Consider the following 24,740-nt stretch of genomic DNA (forward strand, 5'->3'; position numbering starts at 1 on the left):
ACCAGTGCAAATACCGAAGTCCTTATTGCAAAGTCATTTGCAAAATCAACATTCTGCCCTTGGGTGAAGTGGTTTTTCTCGATGTTCTCAGATTTACACTGCTGACCACAGAAAAAGGATTTTAAAACAAGCCCAATGCAGAGACGTAACATTTAAAGTGAATTTAGTGGTTCAGCCTTACTGCGAAGTTGGCGTATTGGCATTAGTATCAGTGTTTCTATCACAAGTCCGCGGGATCTGTGACCTTACCTGATGCAAAAGGGGCTCATCAGCATTGTTGAGCCGACTGTGAAGTTCACCAAGTGTGTCCTGAAAGTATCCCCAGAGGATATAAAACTGTGAGGCGTTCCGGATAAGGGGCTGCATTGCAGATACATCTGACCCACTTACAGTCTCAGCGCAAGCTGAACACCGGCAGCATCGGCACAAGGTCCTCATCACAGCTTTGTCCCTTCAATTCTCAACATCTTAAAAAACTCGGATCCAACATCTCCTGAATGGTGCTCCCCTGCAATCAACCTGAAGAAGGATTCCAACCCGAAACTCTGCCGATACTTGTTCTCCAGAGATGCTGCCTGACCAGCAGAGTTACTCGAGCATTTTGCATCTTTCTTTGGTATCAACCAGTAGTTCCTTGTTATAACCTCCCATCAGCTAGGGTGTAGTCTTGATAGACAATAGACAATAGGTGCAGGAGGAGGCTATTCGGCCCTTCGAGCCAGCACCGCCATTCAATGTGATCATGGCTGATCATTCTCAATCAGTACCCCGTTCCTGCCTTCTCCCCATACCCCCTGACTCCGCTATCCTTAAGAGCTCTATCTAGCTCTCTCTTGAATGCATTCAGAGAATTGGCCTCCACTGCCTTCTGAGGCAGAGAATTCCACAGATTTACAACTCTCTGACTGAAAAAGTTTTTCCTCATCTCAGTTCTAAATGGTCTTCCCCTTATTCTTAAACTGTGGCCCCTTGTTCTGGACTCCCCCAACATTGGGAACATGTTTCCTGCCTCTAACATGTCCAACCCCTTAATAATCTTATATGTTTCGATAAGATCTGCTCACATCCTTCTCCCGACCTGCCTCATTATTGACCTTGGAATTTTTCTTATTTGCACTTTCTCTGTAACATTAACATTACATTCTGCACACATTATCTGTTGCACTTGTGTACGGCTTGTGTACGGGTTCGATCCTGACCTCAGGTGCTCCTTGTGTGGAGTTTGCACGTTCACCCTGTGGTTCTCCGGTTTCCTTTCACATCCCAAATACGTGTGGGTTTGTAGGTTAATTGCTTTCTGTAATTTCCACTAGTGTGTGGGGAGGGAATGAGGAAGTGGAATATAGAACCAGTGTGAACGAGTGATCGATGATTGGTGTGGACTCTGTTGCAACATGACCTCTTACTATACACTTAATCCCCTGACCAATAAAAACAAGCATACCGATACACCTTCATTATCACTGGAGACCGTCCTCTGACATTTGACCTCCCAAAGTGCAACACCTCACACTTGTTCAGAGTGAACCCCTTCTGCCATTTATCTGTCCATATTTTCAGCTGCAATCTTCCTCACTTCTCCAACTCTGGTAATTTTTGGTCTGCAAACCTGCCAAACAGCCCACCTATATTTTTCATCCAATCATTTATGTATATCAGAAACAGTAATGGTCCCAACATTGATCCTTGCAAAACACCACTGGCAACTAATCACTAATCACTCAGAAATCACTGTCCATCACTACCCTCTATCTTTTATGACCATGGCAATTTTGAATCCTATCTACCAAGTTACCATCGATCCATAATCTTTTGGATCAGCTAACCTTGTTAAATGATTAGAAGAATCCATGTAATGATGTTACTTTCTATATATGCCACTATGTACGTCCACTATATCCATTTGGTAAATAAATATTAAGTATTTAACATGGAACATAGAACATCGAACAATACTGCGCAGGAACAGGCCCTTCAGCCCACAATGTCTGTGCCAGACATGATGCTAAAACCAACTCTTATATGCCTGCACCTAATCCAAATCCCTCCAGTCCCTGCGTGTCCATGTGCCTATCTAAAAGTTTCTTAAATGCCACTATCATATCTGTTTCCACCAACCACCCCTGGCAGCCCGTTCCAGACACTCGCCATCCTCTGTGTAAAACATGTGTCCCGCACAACTCCTTTAAACCTTTGCACCTCTCATTTTAAAGCTATGCCCTCTAGTATTTCATAGTTCCATCCTGAGAAAAAGATTCTGACTGTCTACTCTACCGATGCCTCTCGTAATGTTACCTGCTTCTATTGGGTATCCCCGCACCTCTGGGGTTCCAGAGGAAACAATCAGAGTCTGTCCAACCCTCAGTTCATTGCCATTTAATCCGGGGATCATTCTGGTAACCCGCATTGGCACCGTCTCCAGAGCATCCACATCTTCCTGTCATGGGGCGACCTGATGTTCAATGTTAAATCCGGGATTGGCAAAGGAATTGTTCTCCAAAGGAATTAAAGAATATGAGGGAGAGGTTGGAGTTAGATCCAAGTCATCTCTGATCTCATTAAATGATGGAACAGCAGAGAGGGGCTGAAGGGCTTCCTTTTGATCCCATGTCTTCCGTTCGGGAGAGCTTGTGTGATCTCCCCTGCCTTGAATCCTTCTGCCTCAAACACCTCCTCTCTCTCTCTCTCTCTCTCTCTCTCTCTCTCAGCAAGCCAGGCTCCAAACCCAGGTCTGGAAACCAGCAAGTCCAGGCAGAGGGAGTCCCCAGTCCGAAGAAGCATCCTGACCCAAATTGTCATCTGACCATTCCCTCGACAGATGCTGACACAAGGAACTGCAGATGCTGGAATCTTACATAGAACACAAAAGTGCAGGAATAGCTGCTCAAGCAGCTTCTCTGGAGGACATGGATAGGAAATGCTTTGGGTCGGGACATTTCTTCGGGTCTCCACAGATTGCCGCCTGACCGCTGAGTTTTTCCAGCACTTTTGCTCAAGATTTCAGCATCTGCAGTTTCTCGTGTCCCAGGGCTTGGTTGTTCATTACATCTCCTCTTGCGCAAGAAATGGGGGCATAATTCTGTGTACATGGAACACAGAAACAGTACAGCACTGGAACAGGCCCCCAGACCTACAATATCTGTGCTGAACATGATGCCAAGACATACTAATCTCATCTGCCTGCAGTTGATCCACATGCCCCCATTCCGTGCATACTCACATGCCAATCTGAAAGCCTCTCAAACACCACGATCATATCTAGTCGCGTGCAAGGCTGCTGCAAGTCATTTGTGACCAATTGCAAATGAGTCCTTGCTCTGCTCCAGCCTGCTCCGTTAAGACACCTGTCAGAACCACGTCGAGCTTCCCGAGGACCCCTGAAGAAGTGCAGTGTCCTGCTATTTCTAGACTAATCCCAATAATCACTAGCTGGCCGTATACTGGTTATCTATTTTGGACCCAGCGGGGGATCAGTGGATAATTTCATCAGCTCCGTGTCTGAAGGTTGGGTTCAAATCACCCTTCTGACCGTCCTGGACTGTGGCAGCTGCCACAGATATTACACCGGGATCCTGCCTTCTCTCTCAGGAGAGTACCCATGAACCCGTGGCAGTGTTTTGAAGAGCTATATAGGGAGTTATCCTAGCTGTCCAAGTCAATATTTATGTCCCTCAGCATAGTCATAGAGTCATAGAGCATGAAATCTGCCCCTTCGGCCCTACTAGCCCACGTCGACCGACATGCCCCATCTACCTTAGTCCCACCTGCCTGCATTTGGCCCACATCCATCTAAACCTTTGCTATCCATGTACCTGTCTAAATGTTTCTTAAATATTGCAATAGTACCTACCTCAACTACTGCCTCCAGCAGCACATTCCATACACCCACCACCCTTTACGTTAAAAAGTTACCCCTCAGATTGCTATTTAATCTTTTCCCCCTCAACTTAAACCTATGTCCTCTGGTTCTCGATTCTCCTACTCAGTTCAGTTTAGTTTAGTTTAGTTTATTGTCACGTGCTCCGAGGTACAGTGAAAGCACTAGTTCCCTGCTGTCCAGTCAGCAGAAAGACAATACCTGATTACAATCGAGCCATTTACAGTGTGTAGATACATGATAAGGGACTAACATTTAGTGCAAGATAAAGCCAGCAAAGCCCAATCAGAGAAAGTCCGTGGGTCACCAAAGAGGTAGATAGTAGTTCAGCACTGTTCTCTGGTTGTGGTAGGATGGTTCAGTTACCTGATAACAGCTGGGAAGAAATTGTCCCTGAATCTGGAAGTGTGCGTTTTACTCTGGGCAAAAGACTCTGTGCATATTTACCCGATCTATTCCCCTCGTGATTTTGTACACCTCTGTAAGATCGCCCCTCATCCTCCTGCCCCCCAAGAAATAAAGGTCTAGCCTGCTCAACCGCTCCCTGAAGTTCAAGCCCCCCATTACTGGCAACATCCTTGTAAATCTTCTCTGCACCCTTTCCAGCTTGACACCATCTTGCACATTTCTGCAACAGACTATACAGTAGGTCTGTGTGAGCTTGCTATGGCTCAGTTGAGTGCTGCAGCTGCCACAACGCAATAATATAACTTCTAATGGGGACACACATGAGCGCAGATGAATCTTGAGCATAAAAACAAATCACTGGAGGAACTCAGCGGGTCGAACCACTGAGTCTCTCCTGCAGGTTGTTTTTTCACATAACTCCACATATATCGGGTGTGACGAAGGGTCACGACCTGCAACGTTGTCTGTCCATTCTCTTCACAGATGCTGTCTGAGTTCTTCCAGCACTTTGCACAGATTCCAGCAACTGCAGCAAGTTTATTGTGTCTTCAGATATATCTTGTTCATTCTTAAGGGAAGATAGACACAAAATGCTGGAAATGGCCTCCTCCAGTGCCATAGTGAGGCCCACCGGAAATTGGAGGAGCAGCACCTCATATTTCGCCTGGGCAGTTTGCGGCCCGGTGGTATGAACGTCGACTTCTCCAACTTCAGATAACTCCTCTGTCCCTCCCTTCCCCTCCTCCTTCCCAGATCTCCCTCTATCTTCCTGTCTCCACTATATCCTTCCTTTGTCCCACCCCCGACATCAGTCTGAAGAAGGGTCTCGACCCGAAACGTCACCCATTCCTTCTCTCCCGAGATGCTGCCTGACCTGCTGAGTTACTCCAGCATTTTGTGAATAAACAAAATGCTGGAGTAACTTAGCGGGACCGGCAGCATCTCTGGAGAGGAGGAATGGGTGACGTTTCGAGTCGAGACGCTTCTTCATTCTGATGTCAGGGCCTTGGCATGTGAATGATGCTGCAGCAAATCTTCTTGAGGAATCGAGACAATGGATTGATAGAATTATAAGAAACTTCAAAACTGCTGAAAGGTTTTGCAATTTTTGCTCCATAATTTGAAATCCTGATGGCATGTGAGACTTAGTTACTGGAGACACAGGGAACTGCAGATGCAGGAATCTTGAGTAAAACATAAAGTGCTTGAAGAACTCAGTTGGGGTCAGGCAGCATCTGTGGGGGGAATGGACTGTTGATGTTTCGGATCTGAAGAAGTGGCCCAACCCAAAACATCATTTATCCATTCCCTCCATGGATGCTGCCTGACCCGTTGAGTTAGTCCAGCACTTTGAGATTTAGTGTGTAGAAAGGAACTGCAGATGCTAGTATATACCAAAGATAGACACAACGTGCTGGAGTAACTCAGCAGGTCAAGGGTCAAGAGTGTTTTATTGTCATATCTCCCAGATAGAACAATGAAATTCTTATTTGCTGCAGCACAACAGAATATGTAAACCTGGTAAACTGTAAATAATAATAATAATAATAATAATAGTCTATTGTAGTCAGAGCTTATTTGAGGTTGTAGTGTTTAATAGCCTGATGGCTGTAGGGAAGAAGCTGTTCCTGAACCTGGACGTTACAGTTTTCAGGCTCCTGTACCTTCTTCCCGATGGCAGTGGTGAAATGAGTGTGTGGCCAGGGTGGTGTGGGTCTCTGATGATGCTGGCTGCCTTTTTGAGGCAGCAACTCCGATAAATCCTTTTGATGGTGGGGAGGTCCGAGCCAGTGATGGACTGGGCAGTATTCACAACTATTTGCAGTCTTATACACTCTTGAACATTCAACTTGCCGAACCAGGCCGTGATGCAGCATCTCTGGAGAAAAAGGATGGACATTTCAGGTCGGGGCCCTTTTTCAGACTGCATGGGCGATGCTTGGGGTCAGGATCCTTCTTCAGACTGATGGTGTCGTTTTGGGTTGGGATCCTTCTTTAGACTACCCTATTTTGATGTATTGTCTAATTTGGAAACATTCTCTGTTCCATCTTACCTTATCTACAATTTACTGATTGTTTATGAGGCAATAAATGGGTTGATCGACCATGTAAACTGATTATTTGGCCAAAATATTTGATCAATATGGAGAAGTACTTCAGGTCAATATTTTAATGCATTTATAAGGTGATTCTCCAATAAGGATTGTGGAAGTGCAGCAATAAGGGTATTGAACTTCAGGGATGATTATGTAACTAAGTATTTCCAGAAAGTGCTTGGTGGGTTTGTAAAAGAGACAAATGCCCAACAAAGCTGAATCAGCAAGAACAGATCTGTCTGCCTTCAAGTTGCAAGCAGTGATCTACCATAAGTCTGTCTACCGTGAACACACACACACACCAGAAGTTCAAAAATGTTCAGCATTTCTCAAACAAACATTAAAATACTCCAGCTCATGCCAGCCCTGAGTTGTTTACCTAATTTGAGTGCCCCGTCTCGGATGAGCCAGAAACTTGTTTTATTTCTACTGTGTTTGGACTTCTCGTTCTTAAACTCAGCAGAACCTCCGAATCAAAGGACTACTGTCGATTCTGACTAGTGAAAAAAAGAAATCCAAATGCAACATGTTTCAATTTAAAAACAAGCTGCCCTGTTACTTTTCTACATTGGATGAATTGACACTGGAATCAGAAAGATCTTGCACTCGTAAGTCTTTTCTTGCATTTGTTAGACTTTCTGGGCATTGGGCAGGAGGGCAATGGTTATTGTACCCACCTAGAACCAATTAATTCACCGACCTGCATGTCTTTGGGATATAGGAGGAAGCTGGAGGAAGCCTGCTTTGACAATTCAAATGCCCAGGAACCGAGGAGATTACAGGAAGCAGTAGACATTGTTCAGTCAATCACAGGTATTGACCTCTCCATCATCGAAGGGATGATAGGAAGCACTGCCTCAAAAAGGCAGCAAGTATCATCAAAGACCTACATCCCCACCCACTTTAAATGAGGCCAACACAGTGGTGCAGCTGATAGAGCTACTGCCTGTACTTAAATGCGCGTAGTATAAAAAATAAAGTGGATGAGCTTGAGGCTCAGTTAGTCATGGGCAAGTATGATGTTGTAGGGATCACTGAGACATGGCTACAAGAGGACCAGGGCTGGGAACTGAATATTCAGGGGTACACAACGTATAGAAAAGACAGACAGGTGGGCAGAGGGGGTGGGGTTGCTCTGATGGTAAGGAATGATATTCATTCCCTTGCAAGGGGTGACATAGAATCAGGAGATGTTGAATCAGTATGGATAGAAATGAGAAATTGTAAGGGTAAAAAGACCCTAATGGGAGTTATCTATAGGCCCCCAAACAGTAGCCTCGACTTAGGGTGCAAGTTAAATCAGGAGATAAAATTGGCGTGTCAAAAATGTAATGCTACGGTGGTTATGGGAGATTTCAACATGCAGGTAGACTGGGAAAATCAGGTTGGAAATGGACCCCAGGAAAGAGAGTTTGTAGAGTGCCTTCGAGATGGATTCTTAGAACAGCTTGTACTGGAGCCTACCAGGGAGAAGGCAATTCTGGATTTAGTGTTGTGTAATGATCCTGATCTGATAAGGGGACTAGAGGTAAAAGAGCCATTAGGAGGCAGTGATCACAACATGATAAGTTTTACTCTGCAAATGGAAAGGCAGAAGGGAAAATCGGAAGTGTCGGTATTACAGTATAGCAAAGGGGATTACAGAGGCATGAGGCGGGAGCTGGCCAAAATTGATTGGAAGGAGGCCCTAGCAGGGAAGACGGTAGAACAGCAATGGCAGGTATTCCTGGGAATAATGCAGAGGTTGCAGGATCAATTTATTCCAAAGAGGTGGAAAGACTCTAAGGGGAGTAAGAGACACCTGTGGCTGACAAGGGAAGTCAGGGACAGCATAAAAATTAAGGAGAGGAAGTATAACATAGCAAAGAAGAGTGGGAAGACAGAGGATTGGGACTCTTTTAAAGAGCAACAAAAGTTAACTAAAAAGGCAATACGAGGAGAAAAGATGAGGTACGAGGGTAAACTAGCCAATAATATAAAGGAGGATAGCAAAAGTTTTTTTAGGTACGTGAAGAGGAAAAAAATAGTCAAGGCAAATGTGGGTCCCTTGAAGACAGAAGCAGGGGAATTTATTATGGGGAACAAAGAAATGGCAGACGAGTTAAACCGTTACTTTGGATCTGTCTTCACTGAGGAAGATACACACAATCTCCCAAATGTTCTAGGGGCTGGAGAACCTAGGGTGATGGAGGAACTGAAGGAAATCCACATTAGGCAGGAAATGGTTTTGGGTAGACTGATGGGACTGAAGGCTGATAAATCCCCAGGGCCTGATGGTCTGCATCCCAGAGTACTTAAGGAGGTGGCTCTAGAAATAGTGGAAGCATTGGAGATCATTTTTCAATGTTCTATAGATTCAGGATCAGTTCCTGTGGATTGGAGAATAGCAAATGTTATCCCACTTTTTAAGAAAGGAGGGAGAGAGAAAACGGGTAATTATAGACCAGTTAGTCTGACATCAGTGGTGGGGAAAATGCTGGAGTCAATTATAAAAGACGAAATTGCTGAGCATTTGGATAGCAGTAACGGGATCGTTCCGAGTCAGCATGGATTTACGAAGGGGAAATCATGCTTGACAAATCTACTGGAATTTTTTGAGGATGTAACTAAGAAAATTGACAAGGGAGAGTCAGTGGATGTGGTGTACCTCGACTTTCAGAAAGCCTTCGACAAGGTCCCACATAGGAGATTAGTGGGCAAAATTAGGGCACATGGTATTGGGGGTAGGGTACTGACATGGATAGAAAATTGGTTAACAGACAGAAAGCAAAGAGTGGGGATAAATGGGTCCCTTTCGGAATGGCAGGCAGTGACCAGTGGGGTACCGCAAGGTTCGGTGCTGGGACCCCAGCTATTTACGATATACATTAATGACTTAGACGAAGGGATTAAAAGTACCATTAGCAAATTTGCAGATGATACTAAGTTGGGGGGTAGTGTGAATTGTGAGGAAGATGCAATAAGGCTGCGGGGTGACCTGGACAGGTTGTGTGAGTGGGCGGATACATGGCAGATGCAGTTTAATGTAGATAAGTGTGAGGTTATTCACTTTGGAAGTAAGAATAGAAAGGCAGATTATTATCTGAATGGTGTCAAGTTAGGAGGAGGGGGAGTTCAACGAGATCTGGGTGTCCTAGTGCATCAGTCAATGAAAGGAAGCATGCAGGTACAGCAGGCAGTGAAGAAAGCCAATGGAATGTTGGCCTTCGTAACAAGAGGAGTTGAGTATAGGAGCAAAGAGGTCCTTCTACAGTTGTACCGGGCCCTGGTGAGACCGCACCTGGAGTACTGTGTGCAGTTTTGGTCTCCAAATTTGAGGAAGGATATTCTTGCTATGGAGGGCGTGCAGCGTAGGTTCACTAGATTAATTCCCGGAATGGCGGGACTGTCGTATGTTGAAAGGCTGGAGCGATTGGGCTTGTATACACTGGAATTTAGAAGGATGAGGGGGGATCTTATTGAAACATATAAGAATTAGGGGATTGGACACATTAGAGGCAGATAACATGTTCCCAATGTTGGGGGAGTCCAGAACAAGGGGCCACAGTTTGAGAATAAGGGGTAGGCCATTTAGAACGGAGATGAGGAAGAACTTTTTCAGTCAGAGGGTGGTGAAGGTGTGGAATTCTCTGCCTCAGAAGGCAGTGGAGGCCAGTTCGTTGGATGCTTTCAAGAGAGAGCTGGATAGAGCTCTTAAGGATAGCGTAGTGAGGGGGTATGGGGAGAAGGCAGGAACGGGATACTGATTGATAGTGATCAGCCATGATCGCATTGAATGGCGGTGCTGGCTCGAAGGGCTGAATGGCCTACTCCTGCACCTATTGTCTATTGTCTATTGTCTATTGTCTTACAGCACCAGAGACCCGGGTTCGATCCTGACCTCGGGCTGCTGTCTGTGTGGAGTTTGTACCATGTAGCTTTCCTCTGAGCGCCCCAGATTCTTCTCATATCCCAAAGACACGCAGGTTTATAGGTTATGTGGCTCCTAATGTGTGGGGTAATGGAAGTGAAAGTGTGGTAACAGATCTGGTGTGATCGATGGTCAGCGTGGACTCGGTGGGCTGAAGGGACTGAATATATCCTGTACCTCTAAAACTAAATTAAAACTGTTGCAGCAAACAGCTGCCACCTTGTGCGTGGGCGGATCCCTGAGGACTTCACATGCAGGCTTTCCTCACTGCATCATTTCATGCCCCTTCCTTTTGATGCAGATGTTCAGGGCTGCTGAGCTCTGTAGTCTTTCTGGGAATCAGATTAAGAGGACGAGTTGGAAACTGAACTGTTAGCCGATCATCCTTGTAATCTCTGACCTTGGAGAAGTATCCTCGGTATTCCTTCTTTGAAACACGTGGATTCCCTTGTACGTCTGATTATCAGAGGAGGCAGCCTAGTGGGGAGATCAGACTGTAATGGGGGAGGGGGGGGGGGGGGGGGGGCTGGGGGGAAGAACTATCTGCTGCTGCCTCCATTTCATAACAAGCAATCAGACATGTACATGTATATTTTAAATATTATACATTCTATATTATATACTGTAGTGGGTCTGGACGCAGCAGGAATCAGGCAAGACGCCAGGTAAGGATTAACAGTAACTTTAATGCAGCATCAGAACATCCACTCTCTTCAGTCTCCCGCACGAGTATCTCTAGCCCCTGCAGGTAAACCCCGTAGCACCAGACCCCTTACAGCCCTGTCCACTCAGTGCCGAGGGGGGTGACCCAGGGAGTGGCCTAACCCCCGGGCTCCGCCACAATTCTTACTTTATTTTAGTTTTTTGGTCAACTTCAGGTGGAGTACAGAACACAGAACACTACAGCACAGGAGCAGGCCCTTCGGCCCACAGTGTCTGTGCCAAACATAATACCAAGTTAAACTGATTGCCTGTGCCTGCATGTGATTCGTGTCTCTCCACTTCTTGCAGACGTGTATTTTTACAAGACTGGCGCACAATAATGTGACGTAGGGGGTCAAATTTCAAATTTCTTCAACAAAGTAGACAAGCACTTTATTGGGTTCATGACTAACATAGGTAGTATCAACAAAAAAACATAAGAAAAGATAGCATATTGATGGCAAGTTTCCGAAAATGGCAACAGAATACACAAATACATGTTGTGTGACGGTTGGAGCGTGGCGTCCACCAGTCACTTGGTTGGCACAATAAGTGCACGTGTTTCTTATTCCTTTCTATGTGCATGAATACCACATCTATATACTAAAACTCTCTTTTGTTTGTTTGTTTGTTCCTGAACTACAGCTAGAACGGTACACGATAGCACGACAATTTTAGGCCCACCTTACTTACCATCGTGGTGGTAATGGAAGAAGTTTCATTGAAATCGGTGTTATATTTTTTAAGTTATTCACATTTTAAAGTTTAAATCTATCTCCTAGGGAGGGAGGGGGAGGGAGCGAGGGAGGGGATGGAGGGAGGGGGAGGAGGGAGGATAAGGGGGGTTGAGGGGGATGGAGAGGGGGAAGGGGAAGAGGAGGGGGGTTGGGGGAGGGGGAAGAGAGTGGAGGGGGAGAGGGGAGGGGGAAGGGGAGAGGGTGGAGGAAGGAGGGGAGGGAGGGGGAGGGGGAAGGGGAGGGAAGAGGGAGAGGGCAGGGAGGGGAGGGGGGTGCGGGGAAGTGGGGGGGGGAGAGAGGAGGGGAGGGGGAGGAGAGGGTGCTGCACCAATGCAGGAGAGGTTTGGGTCCAACGGGTCCAATTGGTCTAGTGGAACAATAAAATCGCAAACACCGTTTCCACTTCATTCACCTGATCATGTGGTAGAATACTGCATCCATCTGAGTGGACACCGCGACGCGCATTACGAAAGAAAAACATACCTTACAATACAATGTATCTTTGGCTTCATTTATAAGTAAAGGCACATTTCATTGGCACAACTTTGGTCCTCATGTTGATAAACAGCAATAAAAGTTTCCAAAGGTGATGGAAAGTCTGGAGGAAAGACGAGGTGCTGACCACTCTCTTACACCTGCATTAAGGAGCCAATTAAACACACCTGAGCAATTACAAACGCCTGTGAAGCCATGTGTCCCAAACATTAAGGTGCCCTGAAATGAGGGGAATATGTATAAACATGGATAGGTGACGTTTCACAGAGTGCTGGAGTAACTCAGGGGGTCAGGCAGCATCTCTGGAGAACATGGATAGGTGACGTTTCACAGAGTGCTGGAGTAACTCAGGGGGTCAGGCAGCATCTCTGGAGAACATGGATAGGTGACGTTTCACAGAGTGCTGGAGTAACTCAGGGGGTCAGGCAGCATCTCTGGAGAACATGGATAGGTGACGTTTCACAGAGTGCTGGAGTAACTCAGTGGGTCAGGCATCATCTCTGGAAAACATGGAAAAGTGACGTTTCCCAGAGTGCTGGAGTAACTCAGCGGGTCAGGCATCATCTCTGGAGAACATGGAAAGGTGACGTTTCACAGAGTGCTGGAGTAACTCAGCAGGTCAGATAGCATCTCTGGAGAGCGTGGATGGGTGATGTTTCACAGAGTGCTGGAGTAGCTCGGTGGGCAGTGTCTCTGGAGAGAGTGGGTTGGTGATGTTTCACAGAGTGCTGGAGTGGCTTGGTTGAGAGTTGAGACCCTTCTTCACTCTGAAGAAAAGTCTGAAATAAATTAGCAAGTCATATTTGATACATACGTACGATAAAAATACCTTGCTCTTCAGACTGTTGGTGTGACCTACTTGAAGGCATTTCATGTTCAGGAACTGCAGGAGACAGTTTATATTCATACAGTATTCACAGTATTCACACATACACTGTAGCAGCTTTGTAGCTGACATGGGTCTGATGTTTTTTGTCTCCGTCACAATCGTTGTGAAGCTTCCGGAAGTAGACACGAAGGAATGAAGTTGTTACGAAAGGTAAAGAAGAGACAGTGTTGCCAAACTGAAGATTGGCTCAATTTCTTAGTTTTGATGGCCAATTTATGCCCCCAATTTTTTTTTAATTGACGTTAAAAAGTCAGAAAATATGTCATAAACGGTTGTTGTGTTTTTGACACCACGATGTTTTTGGTATATTAAATTTGAATGCAAGAAAAATTAATTAACTCACCCCCAAATCACTACTACCTTAGGATTGGACACGCTAGAGGCAGGAAACATGTTCCCAATGTTGGGGGAGTCCAGAACTAGGGGCCACCGTTTAAGAATAAGGGGTAGGCCATTTAGAACGGAGATGAGGAAAAACATTTTCACTCAGAGAGTTGTAAATCTGTGGAATTCTCTGCCTCAGAAGGCAGTGGAGGCCAATTCTCTGGATGCTTTCAAGAGAGAGTTAGATAGAGCTCTTAATGACAGCGGAGTCAGGGGGTATGGGGAGAGGGCAGGAACGGGGTACCGATTGTGGATGATCTGCCATGATCACATTGAATGGCGGTGCTGGCTCGAAGGGCCGAATGGCCTACTCCTGCACCTATTGTCCATTGTCTATTGTCTATTGATACCTCGTTGGAGTTTGCGAAAAGCAGTAGACGTTTGGAGCCTCAATGGTTTAACTTAGAGGTACCGACCCTGATAACAGTCGTTGTGACAATGAACACCAAGCACAACACCAAGCACAACGACCGTTACGGGATCTTTGCTAGGCGGAATACCAGACATGTTGCTGTATTTTTCTCCTGGCATTGATGAAGATATTTCCCGAGATCATTATCAAAACGTGTATGTATGAGGGGCCATATGAAGTTTATTTATGAATTAAATATTCATGACTGAATGTGGCAGAGTTTTTATGTCACATTTTTGGTGCCCAAAATGGTGGTAAAACGATGAAAATTTGTCTGTCATGAAAAAAGTTTTTGACTTTCGGTCTTGAAGTTATCTAATTTATATCTGTTATTTATTAGGTTTCACATGATGGGTAGATTTTTGTTAAGAACAGTGTATTGGTGTAAAAACCTGAATAATAATCTTGTTCCTCAAAATCTCTCCAGTATTGTAAAAATACACATATCTATGTGCCTATTCAAAACCTCCTAAATACTCCTATCTTATGCGTTTCACTCACCACCACTGACAGTACATTCCAGGCCCCCACCACCCTCTAAAAAAACTTCCCCTTTCTATCTCCTTGAAACTTTGCTCCATTCACCTTAAATCTATGCCCTCTTGCCTTTGACATTTCCACCCTGGGGAAAATGGTTCAGACTGCCTACCTATTGGGCCTGTCCCACTTAGGTGATTTTTTAGGCGACTGCAATAGTCGTAGCAGGTCGCCGATAAACCGGCGACTGGACCCGCACTACGACAATGTCTACGACAAGCTACAACAACCTACCACCTAGTCGACGTCAAGCTACCGACAACCAGCGACCCAATTGTCGCGACTTAGGATGTCTACCTACGACCGCACCTACGACAACCTAGGAACACACAGGCGACAACTGAAGTCAACCTACGTCTACCCGCGACAAGCTACGACAAGCTACGACCCTGTCGGCAACAACTGAAGGCAATTCACGTCATTTTCGCCTCCGGTTTTGACGCCGGTGCCTGTCGCCGGTTGACGTAGGTTGACGTAGGTTGTCGCCAATGGAATTCACCGAAGTCAGCATCGGCGACAACCTACGTCACCTGGCGACAACCTGGTGACAACCTACGACAGTGCCCACGTCAGAAGACGTCAAGCTACGATCATTGGCGTCAAGCCAACAGTTGCCGAAAATTTTGAAACATATCAAAATCCAGCGGCGACCAGAAAAACGCTACGACTCTTTGGAGATGACTCAAGACCGTACAGGCGACACCCCGGCGACCGTGTGGTGACAGCCTAGTCGCCTGTGGTCACCTAAAAAATCGCCGAAGTGCGACAGGGGCTTATCTCTCCCTCTCAAAGTTTTATAATCTTCCATCAGGTCTCCCCTCAACCACTGACAGCCCAGAGAAACCAAGTTTGTCCAAAGGCTCCTTGTAGCGAACGCCCTCAAATCCAGGCAGCGTTCTGGTAAACCTTGTCTGCACCCTCTCAAACGCCTCTGCATCCTCCTGTGATGAGGTGGCCAGAGCTGCACAAATTCAGCCAAAGCAAAGTTTTCTAAAGCTGCAATGTGCGTACTCTTACAATCATCAAATGAAAAGCAAAAGTTTGAGCTGTGGAAATCAGAAATAAAAATAAAAAGTACAGAAAATACTCAGGCAGCAACAGTGGGGGGGGGGGGGGGACAAATGGAGTCAATGTTTCTGGGGGAAGACGATCTTTCATTAGAAGTAGGAAAGGTTAGAAATCAAACTTGTCTTATGTTGACGGGGAAGGAGGGAGTGAACAAAGAGTTTGGCCAAGAGGGATTGAATGACTGAAACACTGAAGGTGGCAGTGAGAGAGAGGTTGGTGAAGGCTTATTAATTAATTTAATCAAATCACAAAGTGCTGGGGGAATTCAGTAGACAGCATTTGTGGAATGGATATGGACAGACGGCGATTTGGGTCAGGATGCTTCTTCGGGCTTATTAACTGGAGTTGATCCATCTGGAGAAGTTACAAATGTAAAGAGATGGTAGAAGACTGAGGAGGAGTGAAAAAGGAAGGAAATAGATAGTCAGGCAGTGCATGCTATTGGAAGGATGCAGTCGCTGTAAAGAGCGTGGTGAGGAAGTGTGCATGGACTAGAAAATTGCGCTCTGAGCGTCGATTGCCTTGAGGGGCAAGTTTGTTTTGGAACAAATCACGGTGAGGAGTAAAATCATGAGTCAGGGCAGGCTGAACGGGAATCGCCTCTTCCCAAAGCAGAGAGGCCAGTCACCAAAGGGCACAGATTTAAGTTGCATGGCAGCAGAAGGGTTAAAGATGCATTGAGGAGCAATGTCACACCCCAAACTGAAATTGATCTCGTAAGAGGGCAGTACTGGCAGAATTCCTTATCACCTTTAAGAAGCACCTAATTGAGCACACTTGGAGATCAGTTAACTCCAGAACATGCAAACTTTGAAATAGGACCAGAAAATGCTGGAAAAGAAAGTGTCAGAAATACTGCAGCACAGTGACATAACTAATAAAGCTGCTGCCTCACAGCACCAGAGACCCGGGTGCCATCCTGGCCTCAGATGCTGTTTGTGTGGAGTTTGCATGTTCTCCCTGTCACCGCATGGGTTTCCACCAGGTGCTCCACTTTTGTCCCACATCCCAAAGGTGTGCAGTTTTTTTCAGTTAATTGGCCTCTGTAAATTGCCCCTGGTGTGGAGGGAGTGGATGAGAAATTGGGATAACATAAAACAAGTGCGAACAGGTGATCGTGGGCCAAAGGGTCTGTTTCCATGCTGTATCTCTAAATGAAACTAAGCTAAACAAAATTGATTTTGATCATTAACTCTGTTTCTCCATTCACAGATGCTGCCTGACTTGCTGACTACCTTCTGGATAAGCATTTGATCTCCTGAAACCCACAAGGCCAGGACCATGAGCTGGAAAGTTCCCAAATCAGTTTTTGGCGAGTATGGACAAGATGGCCAAAATGGCAAACTTCTACTCCATAAAGCAGCGTAGTGCAATTGCTGGTACAGTTGCTGTCTCACAACCCAATGACCCAAGTTCGATCCTGATCTCAGGTACTGCCCACAGGGGTTTCCCCCAGGTGCTCTGGTTTCCTCTCACAGTCATGTTGGTTAGTAATTTAAAAGACACAAAGTGCTGGAGTAACTCAGCGGGTCAAGCAGCATCTCTGGAGAATACGGACAGGTGATATTTGGAGTTGAGACCCTTCTTTAAGCTAATGATGTTTCTGACCGCTTCAGACTTTGTCTTGCTGCCTCAATGGCTGAGTTACCCCTACACTTTGTGCATTTGTTTGTCAATCAGCAACTGCAGTTCCTTGTTTCTACACTTGGCCGCTGTAAGTTGTTTCCTGTTGTGTAGGTGAGTGGTTGAATCTGGGAGGAGTTGATGGGAATGTAGGGAGAATAAAATTAGGTTAGTGTTGCATTACTGTAAACAGACTTGATGGGTACAAGCATCCATGCTGTGTGGCTTTATGACTGTAGATTTGTGTGTTTCCACCTCAGCAAGACGAACGCTCCGGGTAAACAAAGTACCATCGTCTCTTCTTGTTCACCGGGTCTCTGATGTAGGCAGATCATTGCTGGAAGGTTTAATTCACCAGGGGGTTTGACAACAAATTGGCAGCCAAACATTCCCCACTGCTTCTTGTTCATTTCAAATTACTGCTGTGAATATAGCAATTATCGGCCAAACAGTAGTGGATGGATGTGCAAATCGACTCTCAGATCGCTGTCTGATAGGGTATCATAGTTCAGCTGCATCTTAATGAGTGCCAACAACAAGGTTCTTGAATTGTACGGGTTGTTAATTTTAATTTTTTCTTCACCATTGCAGCACCTACATGAATTTTTAGACTCTTACTTTCTCAGTGCTGATTCTTCAGCATAAAATCATTCATGTTCTCCGGGATGAATCGCAATGGTGCCCTTAAAATGATTATGTCCTTGAAAGATGGCCAAAATGTAACCTGAAGCACCTACTAGCAGATCCACAAACAGCTACTTCCCAACTGTTACCAGACTCCAAAGACGTACAGGTATGTAGGTTAATTGGCTGGGTAAATGTAAAAATTGTCCCTAGTGGGTGTAGGATAGTGTTAATGTACGGGGATCGCTGGGCGGCATGGACTTGGAGGGCCGAAAAGGCCTGTTTCCGGCTGTATATATATGATATGATATGATATGATATTGAACGGTCCTCCCATAAGCTAGGGTGCAGTCTCAATCTTCCAACCTACCTGATTGTGGACTTAGCACTTTTTCTTCTGCCAATGTGACGTTGTAATGCTGCAATGTTATATTCTGCACTTGTAGTATTTTTCTCTCTACATTGCCTGTTGCACGTGGATGGCTTAATTGTACTGTATAGTAAGATTTTGACTGGATATCGCACAAAACAAAGATTTTCACTGTATCTCAATGACAATAATGAACCGATACCAACACATGAAGAGGTTGTTGGAATGCAGTGGAGTCCACTCTGTCCTCAGAACCTAGAGTCATAGAGTCATAGAGTGATACATTGTGGAAACAGGCCCTTCAGCCCAACTCGCCCACACTGGCCAACAATGTCCCAGCGACACCAGTCCCACTTATCTGTGCTTGGTCCATATCCCTCCAAACCTGTCCTATCCATGTACCTGTCTAACTGTTTCTTAAACAGTGGGATAGTCCCAGCTGCAACTACCTCATCTGGCAGCTTGTTCCATACACCCACCACCCTTCGTGTGAAAAGGTTACCCCTCAGATTCCTATTAAATCTTTTCCCCTTCACCTTGAACCTATGTCCTCTGGTCCCCGATTCCCCTACTCTGGGCAAGAGACTCTGTGCATCTCCCCGATCTATTCCTCCCATGATTTTGTACACCTCTATTGGATCCCCCTTCATCCTCCTGCGCTCCATGGAATAGAGGCTCAGAGATCCAGCCTACTCAACCTCTCCCTGTGGGCTGCAGCCACAGTGGGAATTCAGTGCTAACCTTGCACCAGTTTAGCAGCAAGCATACCACTGGGATAGACACAAAGCACTGAAGCAACTCAGCAGATCAGGCAGCATCTCTGGAGAAAAGGGAAAGATGACGTTTTGAGTCGGAACCCTTTTCCAAACTCCAACCCGAAACATCACCTGGTCTTTTTCTCCAGAGATGCTGTCTCGCCTGCAAAGTTGCCCCAGCACTTAGTGCCTACCTTTGGTATAAACCAGCATCTGCAGTTCCTTCCTACACATACCACTGGGGTTGTGAGGGTAGGATTCAGGTGTCTGTTAGCCCTGAGGCATTCAGCAAGGCAGTTTTCGGTGCCTTCTGTCATTCCCTGCTGGAGATAACTGGTCATTTAAGTCTAACAAACAAAGGTACTTTATTTATAAAAGAACTTCAATGGGATAGGTCAAAGTCAGCATTTGTTTATTAATGGAAAATCATGTTTATGAAGATGTAATTGGAGGAAAAGATAAAGGAAAGCCAGTGGGACTGGTGTATTTTGACTTTTGGAAACAGTTAGATCAGATCCCATGAGAACGGATTAGTGTTCAAAGTTGAAGCTCAGGGAAGTCGGGGCAATATCTGGCAAGGATTAACATTTGGTTGACTGACTGTGTAGGAATAAACAGATCTTTCTTTAGCTGATAGTGACTAATGGGTGCCGTGGGGATCAGTGCTTGGACCGCAGCTATTCACAGTGTGTCTATCAATGAACTGAACTAAATGCAACATCTGAGCTATGTGGACGATGCAAAACTATGGAGATAGTGTGACTGCAAAGAGAAAAAATGAGTTTTTAGTTTTGGACATACAGCAAGTAAATAGGACCTTTGGCCCACTGAGCCAATACTGACCATTGTTCATCCATTCACTAGTTTTATGTTATCCCACTTTCTCACCCACTAGGGGCAATTTTTACAAAGGCCAATTAACAATAGACAATAGACAATAGGTGCAGGAGGAGGCCATTCGGCCCTTCGAGCCAGCACCGCCATTCAATGTGATCATGGCTGATCATTCTCAATCAGTACCCCGTTCCTGCCTTCTCCCCATACCCCCTGACTCTGCTATCCTTAAGAGCTCTATCTAGCTCTCTCTTGAATGCATTCAGAGAATTGGCATCCACTGCCTTCTGAGGCAGAGAATTCCACAGATTCACAACTCTCTGACTGAAAATGTTTTTCCTCATCTCAGTTCTAAATGGCCTACCCCTTATTCTTAAACTGTGGCCCCTTGTTCTGGACTCCCCAACATTGGGAACATGTTTCCTGCCTCTAACGTGTCCAACCCCTTAATAATCTTATACGTTTCGATAAGATCTCCTCTCATTCTTCTAAATTCCAGTGTATACAAGCCTAGTCGCTCCAGTCTTTCAACATATGACAGTCCCGCAAACCTGCACGCCTTTGGGTTGTAGGAGCAAACCCCGAGCCACCCAGAGGAACCCCAGGCGGTCACAGAAAATGTACAAACTCCACCCAGACGGCACCCGAGTTTGGGATTGAACCCGGGTCTCTGGCTCTGCGAGCTGGCAGCTCCACCAGCTGTGTCACTGTGCCGAAATGAAGCAATCTTGAGTTGCTTTACATGGCTGACACATGACGGGCTCCCAACTGAGTTATAGAGTCATAGTCATAGGGTGATACAGTGTGGAAACAGGCCCTTCGGCCCAACTTGCCCACACCGGCGAACAAGTCCCAGCTACACTAGTCCTACCCACCTGCGTTTGGTCCATATTCCTCCACACTTGTCCTTCTTCTTTCGTGTCCATCATCCATGTTTCAAATGTTACATCACTGTCATCGTCCGTCCTGAAAAGGGCACAAGCTTCCAACAACAATCAGTGGGAGCCATCACTTGTACAATAGATGATGGTGGTAGCAGAATTAGCTCAGGACACTTCCAGTTTCCAGCCCCGCGACGTGGACGCTTCTGCTATGGGGCCTCCAAACGTGCTATCCATATCCCTGTCTAACTGTTTCTTAAACGTTGGGATAGTCCCAGCCTCAATTACCTCCTCGGGCAGCGTGTTCCATACACCAACCGCCCTTTGTGTGAAAATTGATTATCTGAGTTCATAAATGATCAATGCAAAGATTTTCATTTATTCACCCAATTTGTGTTGGTGTGTAACTTTCTTGAACGGCTGCAGTTTGCGTGGTGAAGATGCTCACTCAGAACTGTTAGGAAGCGGTTTCCAGGATTTAGATTGAGTGATGATGAATGAACAATGATTTATTTTCAAGTCAAGACGATGAGTGACTCAGAGGGGGCTCTGCGAGTCATGGGCTTTGCTGACCATGTCCTTTTTGGTATTGACATTGGTATTGGTTTATTATTGGTCCATGTACCGAGACACAGTGACAAACTTTGCTTGAATGCCATCCAGTCAAATCATACGATACATGAGTACAATTGAGCCACACACAAGTATTTTGGCTAATGCAAAGAGCCAAATACCAGAATGCAGAATAAAGTGCTATAGCTTTACAGCATCACAGTTGCAAAGAAAGTGCAGATAAAATAAGTGCAAAGTCCATAGTGATGTGGATTTAGAACTCAGAGTGTTGTAAATCTGTGGAATTCTCTGCCTCAGAAGGCAGTGGAGGCCGATTCTCTGGATGCTTTCAAGAGAGATTTAGATAGAGCTCTTAATGGTAGCGGATTCAGGGGTTTGGGGAGAGGGCAGGAACGGGGTACTGATTGTGGATGATCAGCCATGATCACATTGAATGGCTGTGCTGGCTCGAAGGGCCGAATGGCCTACTCCTGCACCTATTGTCCATTGTCTATTGTCTATCAGGACTACACTCTAGGATGAACTGGTCAGTAGTCTGATGATAGTGAGGAAATAGCTGTTCGTGGATCTGGTGGTGTGTGCGTCAGGTTAAATTTTGGCCATCTTAAAACAAAAGCGTTCTGATTCACCCTGGAAGGAAGAAGCTGTTCCTGAATATATCGGTACGTGTTTTCAAGCTTTTGTATCCTCTGCCCGAGGGAAGAAGGGAGAAGAGGGATTCACTGGGGTTTTAGGAAAGGTTTTTGTTGGGAGACGTCACGGATTTTGGAGAACCTCGGGTGAATAACTGTGATGTGTTTTGCCGATGTGTTTTAGACGTGTCACAGCCATGGTGAAATGGAGATCAAGGAAATAAATGTTTAGGACGGTGGATGGGGAGCTAAATGAGTGGGCTGCTTTATCCTGCATGGCATTGAGATTTTCTAATCTTGATACACCTGATCTTATGCAGACAAGTAAAGGGTATTCCACCACGCCTAGTTTTTGGCTACTAAATGGTGGAAAAGCTTGGGGTGCCACAGCACAGCCAGCTTCTCAACTGCTCTTGTAGCCACACTGTTTATGCCCCTGTTCCAATAGCATTCCTGGACAATAGTGATCAGAAACCTAACGATAGGAAAATGTAAACAGGGCTTTCTTTCTCTTCCATTAGAGGAGATTTTTATGTTGTAGAAAGTAGCGCCAGAAAAGTTTCAAACCCTCTGCCTATTGCCTCAGCAACAACGGACACCAGAGATTCATAATGGTTCCAACATTGTCATGGCACGGTTGACAGCAAAAGTATCTCATATTCTCACCATTTGTGTCTATTTACAAATACGCCAGTCCAATAAAAAATGCTGGAAATACTCAGCAGGTAAGGCAGCATCCACAGAGGGTGAGCAGAATTAATGTGTTATGTCAAAGACCCTTCATCAAATATTTAGTCACTTTAGTTTAGTTTAGTATAGTTTAGTTTAGAGATATAGTGCAGAAACAGGCCCTTTGCCCTACTGAGTATGTGCTGACCAGCGATCCCCATACACCACCATCATCCTTCTCTAGGGACAATTTTACCATTTAAGAGGCGTTTAGATAGGCAGAAGATACACACAAAATGCTGGAGTAACTCAACAGGACAGGCAGTATCTCTGGAGAGAAGGAATGGGTGACATTTGGAGTCGAATCCCTTCTTCAGAGTTTGAAACGTCACCCATTCTTTCTCTCCAGAGATGCTGCCTGTCCTGCTGAGTTACTCCAGCATTTTGTGTCTACCTTCGGTTTAAACTGCAGTTCCTTCTTACACTTTTAGATAAGCACATGGATATGCAGGGAATGGAGGGGTATGGATCCATGCAGGCAGAGGAGATTAGATTGTTTTGGCGCCATGTTCGGCACGGACATAGTGGGCCGAAGAGCCTGTTCCTGTGCTGTACTGTTCTCAGTTTCACGGTACAGGTTGGCAGGAAGTCGTGTGATTCTTCCCTCAGCTTGCCATTCCTGTTCGCTGCATGATACCAAGAGCATTATACTGAAAAGAACCTGTCCCCAGATGGCCTCTTAAAGAATAAACATTTTATAGCAATTTAATGTGCCTTTAATCTAATAATATAATAGGTGAAGAGGATAAAATGTAACAAATGGAATAATTGATAAACCCACATTTTTATGTGCGGTAGGTTGCTGAGCAACCTATCTTCAATTAGCATATTAAGAGGGGACACCAGTTTACAATTCACAACCATTAACAGACTGGATCCTCTGCACATCTCAGTACATTTGGACCCTCCCACCTGTGCTCGTCAGCAATGATAGTGCTCAAGTTCGCAGCTCCCTCGTTGAACGAACCTTCCTCCATTGTTTCAAGGGTGATGTTCGAAAGGAGGAGGGTCCCAGAGGCAGCATTGAAGACATCGCCCAGTGCCCGCAGTGTAGCGGGAGGATAATTGTAACAACACCGTGCAGTCACGGCAGACAAAGCCTGAAGAGGCAAAAAAACAAAGGGAAGTGCAAAAATAAAAAAGTTAGCCATATCTTCTAATAGACAATAGACAATAGGTGCAGGAGGAGGCCATTCGGCCCTTCGAGCCAGCACCACCATTCAATGTGATCGTGGTTGATCATTCTCAATCAGTACCCCGTTCCTGCCTTCTCCCCATACCCCCTGACTCCGCTATCCTTAAGAGCTCTATCTAGCTCTCTCTTGAATGCATTCAGAGAATTGGCCTCCACTGCCTTCTGAGGCAGAGAATTCCACAGATTCACAACTCTCTGACTGAAAATGTTTTTCCTTATCTCCGTTCTAAATGGCCTACCCCTTATTCTTAAACTGTGTAATGACACAGAAGGTGACATTTGGTCCATCATATCCATGCCATGAGTCCCATTCTCCCTCTTCTCTTTTGCTGCACCTCACCCTCCTCCACACATGCTCATTAATTATTTTCCAATTCCTCCTGCCATTAACTGACACCAAGGGGTAATTGAATGAATGAATGAATGAATGAATGAATGAATAATTGTAAAATTCCCTCGTGTGGGACGAATAAAGGAATATATTATTAATACGTTTATTGGCCAAGTACATACACATACAAGGAATGTGCCTTGGTGCTCTGCTCACAAGCAACAACACAAACATACAGTATACAATTTTGAATAAAGCATAAAACATTAAAACATCAAGAATACAACATTACGGTTCAAACATGTGAGTGAAATAAACCAGAGCAAAAAGAGACTTTTGGTTCTTGAGTAGAGCTACTGCTCGTGGAAAAAAGATGTTTTCATGTCTGGCGGTGGCTGCTTTGGCAGTCCGGAGTCGCCTTCCAGAGGGAAGTGCTCCAAAGAGTTTGTGGCCAGGGTGAGAGGGGTCAGAGATGATCTTGCCCGCTCGTTTCCTGGCCCTTGCAGTCAACAAATAAACTACCAGTCTTTCAGATGTGGGAGTAAAAGGTAATCTATTATCTGTGACCTGCTGTCTCTTGGTGCCAGAGACCCGGCTTCGATCGTGACCTCGGGTGCTCTCTGTGTGGAATTTGAACGTTCTCCCTGTGACCGTGTGGGTTTTCTCCAGGTGCTCTGG

At 45.5% G+C, this 24,740-nt stretch overlaps 1 protein-coding gene across 1 annotated transcript in view; it reads right to left on the reverse strand.

The window, feature by feature from the left end:
- Positions 1-23,256: 23,256 nt before the first annotated feature.
- Positions 23,257-24,740, reverse strand: part of LOC144608261 (uncharacterized) — a 30,424-nt gene continuing 28,940 nt past the window's right edge. The window contains exon 4 of the mRNA XM_078425861.1: positions 23,257-23,636. Coding sequence (XP_078281987.1) covers positions 23,400-23,636 — 237 coding nt within the window. The 3' untranslated portion in view covers positions 23,257-23,399. The remainder of the gene's footprint in view (positions 23,637-24,740) is intronic.

The sequence above is a fragment of the Rhinoraja longicauda genome, chromosome 31 (genome assembly GCF_053455715.1).
Source record: "Rhinoraja longicauda isolate Sanriku21f chromosome 31, sRhiLon1.1, whole genome shotgun sequence".
Taxonomy (NCBI): Eukaryota; Metazoa; Chordata; class Chondrichthyes; order Rajiformes; family Arhynchobatidae; genus Rhinoraja; species Rhinoraja longicauda.